The sequence below is a fragment of the Crotalus tigris genome, unplaced genomic scaffold, assembly GCF_016545835.1.
Source record: "Crotalus tigris isolate CLP2741 ecotype Arizona unplaced genomic scaffold, ASM1654583v1 scf7180000018468.2839379, whole genome shotgun sequence".
Lineage (NCBI taxonomy): Eukaryota > Metazoa > Chordata > Lepidosauria > Squamata > Viperidae > Crotalus > Crotalus tigris.
Genome location: NW_024097024.1, coordinates 2,688,284 through 2,700,897, shown reverse-complemented (window position 1 = coordinate 2,700,897; position 12,614 = coordinate 2,688,284). Strand labels below are relative to the sequence as shown.

The window sequence follows — 12,614 nt, the reverse complement described above, 5'->3', positions numbered from 1 at the left end:
TGTAGGAATATATTTAACTGGGGTGGCAGTTAAACTGTATCAATGAGAGATTACAAAGGAAATTTGGAAGGCCAGTCTTATCTGGCAAGGTGAGAAGTTAACATCAAAAAAATCATATAAACTAATTTGGAGCCAGCTCTTTGCAACTAGAATTCAATTCAATCATGCAACCACACATGCATGATTTCAGGAAGCAAGGATTATAGGGATGGTCTTTCTTCATAGCTGCCCCCTTCCTCTGTCACAATGTAAAGCATCTTGCTGGAATTTCAGAAAAGAAGATCTGATTCTTCCAGGGGACTTTTGTGGAACTTTGGCATATTATAAAGAACATTTTGCTATATGATATTTTAATCTTCTTTACCTATTGGGGGGGAAAACATTCAAAGTTGCTTTCAATTGTAGCAGTATATAAGCCTTAGAACAAAGTTCCCCAACCTTTCTGGGTTGGTGGCTCGGAGGGGGAGGAAGGGGAGGAGGGAAAGAGGGGATGGTTTTGTGGGAGGAGCAGATGCATTCATGTGCGAGTAGGGCCGAGAACACCCATGATGCCCCAAGTCCTTAAATGAGTGGGGCCCCAAGCACCCGCAATGATTGCGTGACTGGCAATCGCATGAGTGGGGCTGTGCACACGCACACATGCATATCAGCCAGTCATGCAGCCCAGTTGTGATTAGGCCACGGATCAGTAGTGGACCACAGCCCATAGGTTGGAGACCTCTGCCTTAGCAAATACATATGCACATACATAATGACTACACATACACACACACACACACACACACACGTTATGACTTGTATTTGTCTAGTTTTCTATTAAGTGCTAGACCTTATTTAAAAGGCGGTTGAATGTATGAAATTCAGATATAAAAGCAGTGCAACTATCTATGCGTTGTCAGTTTTGATTTACTTTTCTTGGTGTAAAGAAAACAGTCTGCCAAATAAGGCAGAAGAACTTGAATTGGGTTCTGTATTAACAAAATGTAAACCACAAGTTACTCATTCCAGTTCTAAATAGGCAGATATATATTTGAACAATTGACTCAGATGCTTTAACTTTCAAAAAAAGATCCATTTCTGGTAGGACAATAATACTGGATTTAAGCTACGGGACTTATGTTAAAGGATTCTTACCTGATTGACCAGGTGGTGGAACCCCTAGTGATCCTCTTGGCAGGCATAAAAACACAGTGAGTACAGCTGCTTTGTTTCCTGAGCATGGCTCAATGGCAATTGGTTTTGGAGAACCCTGGAATTAAAGAAAAAAAATATAACATTGACTGACTTAGATTATTTTCTGGCTTTACATGTTTTTTTAAAAAAATTCAAATTATACTTTAATTTTTTTTTTAAAAAGGAGAGACAGTACTTTCAACACCATTTCCTAAAGGTCTTTTGGACCTGAGCAATGCATTGTGGCATAATTTCTCAAAGATTACAGATTGTTTCTGTAATCCCTGAGAAATTATGTAGGATAATTTACATTTATGGCATAAATGTGGTGACTTTAACATGCCATAAGACCTTTTTCTCTCTTTCAAATATGTCACCTTCTAAGCTTTTCCACAAGTACTTCTATTTATGTTTTGAAATAGATATACATCTATCTATTTCAAATATACATAAATATACATTTTCATGAATAATTTCAACTACTGAGTTAAATGCAAAAAATATACAATAATTGATATTAATTTTCATTCTTACAAATGTAGCAGCATGCATTAATTTAAAATAAAAATATGATCATATAATCGACAGCCTTCAGGATTATTACTCGGGAAAAAAATCACTTTACAATTTACATACAAAAATATAGCTTTGTTTGTGACAGTTTATTTTCCTACAACAGAATGCAACTGAACTACAAAATTTATTTTTAAAATGAAACTCACATTGAAATGCATTGTACTTTCTAAAAGTACATAGAGTTAGAAAAATTGTTATTTAAACATGAAAGAAAACAAAAATGTTTAAAAAGAAAAGTGATATTGATAATAAAGTATATTAATGAAGTCATACATTTATCAAAAAAACTTATTTGCACACTATCAGGAATGGTTGATGTCAAGAGAACTGTATAAGAAAAAGAAATACTGAACATTCAATATTTACTAAGAAAGACTGCCATTTATCAGTTTATGTTTTTCTTTTTAATTCACTGTATTCCTTTGAGTTTTTATTTGTTTGCTTAGTCTTCTATGCTGTAAATTTCTATAGCTTTTTGTAGGTTACTGAACATCTCAAAGGTTATTTACAACATGTAAATATCTCATAAAATACGACAGTGCTATTCCATACAGCAGGGTTGTCAAACTGCTGGCCCACGGGCCGGACGCATCATCTGGAAGCTGCACCCACCCCATTGCGGCAATGGCAAAACCGTCCGGATACGTTGCGCGACGTTTGACATGTCTACCATAGAGTATGATAAACCTCCATGTTCCCAAATGGCATCCTAACCACCCAAATCTTTTTGATACTTTGGAAGCACAATAAAATAGAAGATTGGATACTGGATGAATTGGTAGACAATGCAGTTATCGGAGAAACATAGGCAAATTTCAACATACCAATAATTATCTAAACAACTGCATGTTGATGATCTGAAACTTCATTGATAGAGAACTCGATGAATTATGGGATAAACTTTAATAAGTCATTAAGGATGAATATGAAAAGAGAATGCAAAAATGAAGAAAGAAAAGAAAGCAAACTAGATGTCAGGACAAACCAAAATTGCCAAGAGGAGAAAGATGAGATGCCAAAGCCAATAAAGATAAAAATTTCAGAAAGAAACAAAAGAATTTCAGAGAACAATTAGAAGGCAAGAAGTATCACAGTATTACAACAACAACTGTAAAGACATTAAAGATAGAAATAAACATGGACAATTGCATAGAAAATTTCTGAGTGGGCAATTTAGAGAATGTTGTCAGATCTGAAACATACAAACAAACAAAAAAATATCCCACTGTTGCCATGCACAACACTTTTCAAAGTATAGTGATCTTTGTTGTCTTTTCTCCAAATAAATTTAAAAAACTCAAATAGTATTAGCATTAAGCATTTTCAATTGAACTTCATCAAAATCAACTACATCCAGTATTTTCATTTCTGGCTGAGAAAGTGTTTTATAGCATGCTTTAAGGGGGGGGGGGGTAAAGTGCAATCTTAGCATATATCATTTCAACTTTGCAGTAAGAGACTCAGGCAGCATAGAGCAAATGATCATAATTCAGATACCCTTAGGTTTGTCAGTTGTTTAAAGATAAATACATAACCCTAAATCAAAGTTATTTCAGTGGGACATGACACATTCTTTGAACACTGTACAGTTTATCATATACTTTTCACAGCTTTGTAGGGGGGGAGGGGGAGATAAGGCACGTGTTTATTTGCCCAAAGCACTTATCAACTTCAATTTATTTACCAGAATTACCATGTTTTAGATGGTAAAAAGCAGCAGCTGTTATGCTTTGCCAAAAAAAAAAAAAAAACCTACCAAAAAGAGTCAGACCATAAATAAAACATTGGAATACATAATATATGCAGGAAATAGTGAAAATTGAGACAATATGCTGTTCTGATTTAAAGCGTATCTAAAACTTTATTTAAAAAGGGTATCTATTTTGTCTTATAAAAACAAACTTAAGTATCCCACAAAAGGAACAATTCAATTATAATTAAGTAGCTTAAAACATGTTTTGTATTCACATAATGATAGGGTCAGATTCACTTCTGTGGGCTTGTTGATAGACTCACAACAGCAGCCATTCCAATCCCACAGCTGTTATTCTACCCAAAGAGCCTTTCATTCTATGCTGAAGCCTTCTCCAAGGCAATGACCTTTCTAATTCTTTGGACTGGAACAATCATTTTCCCACTTTTGGAACCTACTTAACATGCGTTGTCTATTTCAATAAACATTTTTTTAAAAATAACAGAACAAAAAGTACAAAACTAAATAGCTTTTGGTCTGCAGAGAGTATTTTAAATTGTGCAAATAAAACATAACTATTACACAAGACATTATGGCAGAAAAGATAAATCATTTCATTTCGTTAAACTTGAATATCATAAACAAAGTCATGGAATCTTGATCTAGAACAGGGGTGTCCAGCCTTGGCAACTTTAAGACCTGTGGACTTCAACTCCCATAATTCCCCAGCCAGCATTCTGAGAGTTGAAGTGCTGAGGTCTTAAAGTTACAAAGGTTGGAGAGCCTTGATCTAAAGTAGACATGTCAAACTTGCGACATCACATGATGTTGTGAAACATATCGGGACGGTTTTGCCATTGCTGGCAATTGGGTGGGCGCGGCTTCTGGATGACACGTCCGGCCCATGGGCCGGTAGTTTGACAACCCTGATCTAAATAATGTTACAGTAAATAATATATCTTGGAGCTGACTACTTTGTTACAGAGCACTTGGTTTAGGTTGTAGAAATCTTGAAAGAATTTGAACACCAGTAGGAACAGGACAAAATGTGGAGCTGGAATGCCTCTGCCAGTCCACTGGAACTGTAGGAAACTGGGCTGATAAACATCTTATATCATTGAAGAATGAATGGGTTTTTGCACAGATGAATTTGCTGGATGGCGAACACAATTTTCTAGTGCAGGGCTTTTCAACCTTTTCACAGATTGTACCACTTTTAGGATATGGCAATATTAGAGTACCACCAGTCGCCTAGCAAAGTGTCAAAAACTTGATGACCAAAAAAAAAAAGGGGGAACAAAGTGATAAAGTACAGGCAGTCCTTGACTTACAACAGTTTGCTTAGTGACTGTTCAAAGTTACAACGGCATGAAAAAAGTGACTTATGACATTTTTCACACTTATGACTGTTGCAGCATCCCCAGAGTCAGGTGATTTACATTCAGATGCTTGACAACTGATTCATATTTATGATGGTCACATTGTCCCAGGGTCATGTGGTCTCTTTTGCAACCTTCTGACAAGCAAAGTCAGTGGGGAAGCCAGATTCACTTAACAACTGTGTTGCTAATTTAACAACTGCAGTGATGCACTTAACAAATGTGGCAAGAAAAGTCGTAAAATGGAGCAAAACTCATTTAACAAATTTTTCACCCCTCCTCCTTTTATATCTTCTCCTTTCCCTTCTTTCTCTTCCCTCTTTCTTTTATATCCTCTCTTCTCTCCCCCTTTCTTTTATATCCTTTCTTTCCCCTCCTTTTATATCCTTTCTCTCCCTTTTATATCCTTTCTCTCCCCTCCTTCTTTTATATCCTCTCTTCTCTCCCCCTTTCTTTTATATTGTCTCCTCCCCCCTTTTCTCTTCAGTGCCACTCCAGCTGACTGCTCTCTTCAAGGCTGCGCTTCTCCATCTCTCTTTTGCCATCCCCTTCTCTTTCTCCCGTTATCTTTTTTTCCTCTCCCTCTCCCACCAAAACCTGTTCCTTTTATAGCCTTTGCTCTCTCTCCCCTTCTCCTTTTCTCTTCTATGTACGCTGGAAGCACCGATCAACTGGAGTGCGTGCCCTGATCCTAGTCTCTCAGCAGAACCCAGGCAACACCTCGTGCAACTCCAGTTGAATCTCCGTCTGAAGAGAGTGTGGGGCTGCCTGTCACTCTCAAGGCCTCCACCAATCAGTTGGAGCTGCGTGCGCTGATCCTGGGCTCTCACAGAACCCAGGCAACACCTCATGCAGCTCCAGTTGAATCTTTGCCTGAAGAGTGCATGGGGCTGCCTGCCACCCTCAAGGTCTCCACCAATCAGTAGGAGCTGTGTGCGCCGATCCTGGGCTCTCACAGAACCCAGACAACACCTCATGCAGCTCCAGTTGAATCTTTGCCTGAAGAGTGCATGGGGCTGCCTGCCACCCTCAAGGTCTCCACCAATCAGTAGGAGCTGTGTGCGCCGATCCTGGGCTCTCACAGAACCCAGACAACACCTCATGCAGCTGCAGTTGAATCTCCGCCTTGCCTACCCTACAAGGTTCCATCCCAAAAAGGTGCCAGAACTCCGTTCTGGGCGTTCGATGAGAAAAAAAGCCCTGCACAGGAGGAATAAAAAAATGCAAAAAGTACAGAAAACCAGTGACAGGATGATTGGATATTTGGCGGAAATTAGATTTTAATTTCCTGGCTCTTTCTTTTTTAAAATATTTGATACTTTATTGCAGTATAAATAATCAGAAGAGGAATAAAAAATATCCTGAAATAAATATTCATTATATTCACAAAGCAAAATGAAGCGAAGCAATTTATATTGCAAGAAAAAAGAACATCCATTATAGCTAAGCATTGGCCATATATTTCTGGGCAGTCATTTCAAAGCTAGGTGCATCTAATTTTTAAAAGTGCATTATTATGCTATAAAGACAAATAGATCGTGAATCTTATGCCAAAAAAGCAATTAGAAAATTGGATTAAGGAATTAATGTGAATATGTTACACTTGTCAGCAATAATAAGTATTTTGACACAAGAAGAATAAAATTTGACATAGTGCACAAATACTGATCAGATATGCTAAACATTTAAAATGCAAACAAGTATTCATTACTCACTTCCATGTTGTAAACTAAATACCTAAATGCTAGGCTTATCACAATTAGTCTATAAATAAAAATGAATCTTTGCTCTTCTCAAATGTTTCCCCTTAAGAAATAATAATTTATACATGAAACTGAATTCTTAATCACATTATGAACACTGTACAGTATTTATCTAGTAAACCCAACTAGAGTAAACATGATTTCTTTGTATACAAGCACTCATGTGTGTTAATTTGATGTAATTAACACAGCAATTTCAGATCCTTGCAGCTGTTTCTTAAAGTTCCATTTGTGACAACATTAGATAGTCAAAACTTCCTCACCTCTTGAAAAGAATTAAATCAGATGGGAATAGTATTAATATGAAAACTGGCCTTGACATTTGGAATGCAAGCCACATTAATACTCCAATCCTATTACCATTTTGCTAATGTACTTGCTCTTTTCCTTGGCTTAATGTTGCATTGATACTTATGACATAATGCTGTCTTTTGTCATGTTGCATTTTATATGCACTGGCATGCTCATTAAAGAACCTAAATACTTATTTTAGAAGTTTAGCATTTTTTCTAGGCTTCACTGAACATGACTAATGGAATCCCACCCCCACGAATTTCAGTATTTTCAGCCCCCATGATAGTATCAACTTAATCAGGTGATTAAGCAAGCTGCTTTCAAAATATGAATAAGGAGAGGCATATACAATTTTTCCTTATTGATGTCCACCTTCTGTGGCTCTCACAACTGGAAATCCTGCACCAAATTATTAAATAATTAACATTTATAGTAAAAATTATTGGTTTTACTATAAATGTTAATTATTTAATACTTTTTTTGCTGTCTCAGTTATTTCAGCAGAATATGAAAAGAAACAATGAATAATTTAAACATTAATGAAATTATTGCACAAACACTTCCACTAGAATAAAATCTGTGCTTCAGGAAGAATATTCTTCAGAAAATACTGAAGGAAGATATTTGTTCATACATTTCATGACAATTCTCTTTGAGTTACCACAATATTTTTGTTTGCTTGCTTGCTTGTTTTGACCTTTTACTTTGCTATCTTCACCTTTCATTAAATTCCATGCTCAATATATTCATACTTTAGCTGCAATTTACTCTGAGGATTGAACAAGAACATCAATATTTTGGTTTTTTTTCTACGAAGTTTTCTAGTTGAAACTTCCATAATGATTTACATTTTTAATTAATTAAATTTTTCTATGTTAAGAGGTAAGTAAGCATTATTATCTATTTTAGAATAGTGATCTACTAACAGGATTCTCTCCTTTGGCTTCTTAAAATGTTGCCCCCAATCTGAAGAGAGAATTACATTAATTTCTTTCTTCCATAGCTATTCAATCCCTCAAAGGGAATTTATCCTCAAGGTTCATATTATAATATCAAAAAAGCACTTTCATTTTCATTTCCAGAACCCATTGAAAATATTATCAAAAATACAACAATAGAAGTAGTAAATAGAAGTATGGACTTATATTTGTACTATACAGCTGATTTTAATACAGACTAGCTATTCTAATCTGTTACACAGATTTTTCTCCAGTGATTCTTCTAATTCCAAGTAGATAGAATTGACAACCATTTGACAAAAGAAAATGAATGTGAGCCATTTCTGGACAACAGATCTACAAACATGATCAAGAACAGCAACTTTTTTATTGCTTTACCACATGCCTAAAGGCTCTGCCAATGAAACAGGATAGTGATTATAAAAAAGAAGAGGAAGAGAGATTGCCAAGAAAAGTAAATTCAGAGAGGACATCGGGCTAAGAGAAGGAAGCATACATTTCCATCATGCTATTTCCTTTCAGAATAAGCAGCATTATGAGAAGTGCAGAAACAGAGCAAGAAATAGTTAGCAAAATAAATAAAAGACATGAGATAAAAAATGAAAATGAAACAGCTAAATCTAGTTTAACCAAACAACATTGGTTATATTTCTTAATATTCTTTATCCTTACAAAGTACCTTTGATTTTACACATCCACAGATTACTTCCATTTGTTCTTTAAATCTGTCATGTTTCTCTTTTTTAAGGATCTCTTCAGTTTCATCTAACAATTTGTTTTCATTTTCTTTCTCTAGACCTGGGGGTGTCAAACTGCTTCCCTGCGGGCTGGATGCGTCATGCAAAAACTGCACTCACCCCATTGCCGGCAATAGAAAAAAAGTTGTGATACATTGCAACACATCACGTGATGTCATCGTGAGTCTGACACCCCTGCTCTAGACATTCACAATTTCTTTGTTTTGGGTTCCTTTGTTCTCTCTATGATCAAACCACCACAGTCTACTTCTTTTATTGGTCACTCAGTTTGATTTTTAATCCATTTTCAGTATGTACTTATCCATTCTTGACTTCTTTAGCCCATACACTTATTATATAGTATTATTTCTATTGCATTAAATTGTGATATATCTCCTGACATTTTCATTCCACATAACAAAGAAAGTAAAAGCACACAAGCATTTCACTTATTCTGGCATTCATTTCTCACAACAGACCATACACTGCTTATAAACATGCTACCAGCATTTGCATGGCTTAAAATTTCTCTATCCATTTCCTCATTTTTAGTAATCATTCTAAAGGTACATATGCTCTTATACTTTTTCTATCTTTTACATTGTTCATTGAATTTTGTCATATTGTTCAATCAACCATATGTAAACCAAATGCTTTTATCTTGAACCGATCAATTTAAAATCCATATGCTTTCTTGTACCATATAATCTAGCTAACATTCCCTACATAGCATTCAGATTCACAGCTAATAACATGGTACCATCTAGATACCAAAGTACAGATACATTTATGTGCCAAATCGTGTACATTACCAGCATACTTTGTACATTATCCATAAATACATTAAACAACCAAGAGTCCATTGCAAATCTATGCCTTATTTCCTGATGAATAAAATAGGAAAAGGAGTCTCATTAGTTGCTTCACATAAAAAACAAATGTATTCTCAAAACATTGGCAAATGCTTCAAAGATATGACCTACAGATAGAAATGCATAACTGTATACTTTTTATATGAAAATGTGAAGAAAATAGCATTAATTTTCCAAAATAGTGCCTCTGCCTAACAAAATATTGAAAACATGTCAATATTTTCCAGCAAGGAAAAAACAACCTCTAGTACTTTGAAGTATCAGATAACACCAAGTGCTAAAAATATTCATACTGTTTGCAAGCAACTAAAGGTTGGAAATAGTCAAAGTCATCAGCAAATTTTTCACGCTCTTGGACTATCCAAAGGCAAAAAAGTAAAGCTGGAATCTAATCCTCCATAACATTTTGCTCCTAAGCATATCAGAGACCTACCCCTCAATTCAGAGTAGTGGATCACAAGAAAAAGGTGCTGAAAAGCATTTTTATTGTATTATGGGAAGAGGGAAATCAATGAGACATTTTACATGCTAAGAAAACTTTCAACATTTTACTGTGAATTATCTCATAAATTTAATTATCAAATGCACAGAGTAAATTAAAGTTCTAGAAGAATAAATCTAAAACCTAACTATGCACTTGTATTGTGTTTTTGTGGATGCTTAATCTCCTCTTGGACTAAATTGTAACCTTACTCTAATTCCAATTCTGCAATCAGACTCCCTTGGTAACTGATGGCAGAGTAACCATAGGCATTATTTTAAAATATTAGGCCTAATACCATACACATGTAATTTTTACTTGTTAGTTCTGTCATATGAGATAGATGACATTCATGTGATATTTACTTAATTTTTATGCCCATCTATTATGTTGGTAAATTTTAAGTTCCAAGTCAAGGATCAAAAAGTTTTCCTCTTTTTCTATCTCTAGCCCGTATGATTGTTCTCAGCTCTTTGTCTAAGAAATACCAACTGGAAGCAAATGCAAATGTACAAGACTGAGGAAGTTTTTTTTTAAAATGATAGAATCTGCAACTGTTTATTATCCAAAAATAGAGGGGAGGACTCTGCTCCGCATAAGGGTCTCTTGCAAATGGTAAGTTTCAATTCTATCAGTTTATTTTTGCAGAACCTAATTTCTTCCTAATAAATGAATTGCAACAACACTCTCTTATTTTCACTATAGAAAACTAGCTATTCCAGGAACTTGATGACTCGTCAGTTTTAAATCTGAGAAAATAATTGAATGGCTTGTAAAGGTCAATTCCCCATTAAGGTTCACCTTAATGAGTCTCCAATTTTTCTCCATGGGAATCTCATGAGATCTTCCTTGGTATCTCTCATTCCTACTGATGAGTGAAACAAAGCTGGAGCTGAGAGCTCTGTGGCAAAATGAAGAGAGGAGGCTGAGGCCTCTGAGCTATCTCATCTGCCACATTAAGGAAGTGTAGCATGAGTGTATTTGCTAGGACCTGAACGATGGTGAATTACCTCTGGGCAAGGTAAATTCTAAGGCCCAAGATTATAAATTGGGGATAAAAAACTGGAAAGATAATGGCCCTGATGTACAAATTGACTGTTCATCCTAGGTGAAAGGATGAAAGACTAATTGCACTATTTAGTAGTTGGTTCCCTCTGACCAGCCGGTGCCTGGAGACACGAGGCTCCTTCACTTTTACCAAATCAAGCAAATGTTTAGAGGTTTTGGGGCTGAAAAATATCTCAATCTATTCCCAAACTGTATATGTGTAAGAAATCCTGATCACTGGCTCACTGCTTACACCTAGTGGTAAGCAGTACATTGTGGGCTGCTTTTGATGACCCTTCAGTGTTTTACTCAAAGTGATGATTCAGGATGACTTGGTTAATATATATTTTCAATTCAATTGCCCTTGACACATACATGGCAATTAAAAATAAATATCTCAGATCAGTCACATTGGTCTTTTAAGACAGACACAGTGCATAAGGAGTTAAACCCTGTATAGTTCAGTTAACATGTATTACTAAGTCAAAGCAAAGTGAAAGGAGTAGCAGAAGAATTCACTTTATTACAATCCAAAAATTCATATAAGTCTAGCAATCTTATCCTCGATAAAAACGTTCTTGATAGATCATGATCTTTTCCAATATGAATTTGCTATGGTATAATTCTTAGGAGGTTGCTGTCTTGCTGTACAGTTAAGCTACAAATTGTAGCCTGGTAATGAAATCAATTTTGTATAATTTTGGTATCTGATATTTGTCTCAACAACTACCAACCTCAGAGTTCCTTGTGGAAAGACAGGGAGAGGGGATTGCTAGTGAGAGGGTCAATTGAAATAAGCAGAGGATTTTGCCAACCAAAATTATTACTAAATGGTAGGTATAAAGGAACCTTTGATTCAAAGATTGACCAAATCATTCCTTCAACTTTATTTATATCCTGCTTTTATTATTTTTACAAATAACTCAAGGCAGCAAAGATACACAACACACTTTCCTCTTCCCATTTTTCCCACAATAACCACCCTAGGAGGTGAGTTGGGCTGAGAGAGTTTATATTGAATTGCATCAGGCATCTTTGAAATAACTGAAAGATTCCAATGGAATTTCGCACACATACTTCTACTGAATCAACTGATTGATTGAATCAACTTGAATTTTTCAAGCAGACTGATTTGATTCTAACCAATTCAATAGTACAAACCAATTCAGATTGATGACTTGACACATTTAGGCTGATGATTTAAATCAGATCAATCTGGTAAGCTTCCCCAAAATGGGTGCTATAACTGGATTGTGAAAAGAAAACTCTTCATCAGGGACCAGTCCAAGCTGGGAATAAGCAAAATGGAGACTGTTTTAGAAAGAAGGTTGGAGTTTATTGAAGAACAAAGCCAGACAGAAAGATGGCTCTGGGAAAGCTGACCACATGTAATAGGGAGTGGTGGATTTTTATACCTTCTTGAGCTTTTGTTTGGAGTTGTTCCTGTGGCATGAACTTTGACCTGAGTCTGAGTGTGCCTTTCTGGTATTCTGATGGTGGTGGGTTAATCCTATTATGTCCAAAAGTCATGTCCTGCTTCCCTGGAGGGGTGGCAGATAGCTATGTCCTGTGTTGCATTTTTTTGGGGAGGGGTGAGGGATTGTTGATTCTAGGGATCTTTGTCTTTCTAATCCAAGCTT

At 35.8% G+C, this 12,614-nt stretch overlaps 1 protein-coding gene across 2 annotated transcripts in view; it reads right to left on the bottom strand.

Moving 5' to 3' along the window:
• ATRNL1 (attractin like 1) overlaps positions 1 to 12,614 on the bottom strand; it is a 523,512-nt gene that overhangs the window by 82,904 nt on the left and 427,994 nt on the right. For both annotated transcript variants that reach the window (XM_039352768.1, XM_039352766.1), the window contains one exon: positions 1,135 to 1,249. In XM_039352768.1, the coding sequence (XP_039208702.1) occupies positions 1,135 to 1,249 (115 nt within the window). The remainder of the gene's footprint in view (positions 1 to 1,134; positions 1,250 to 12,614) is intronic.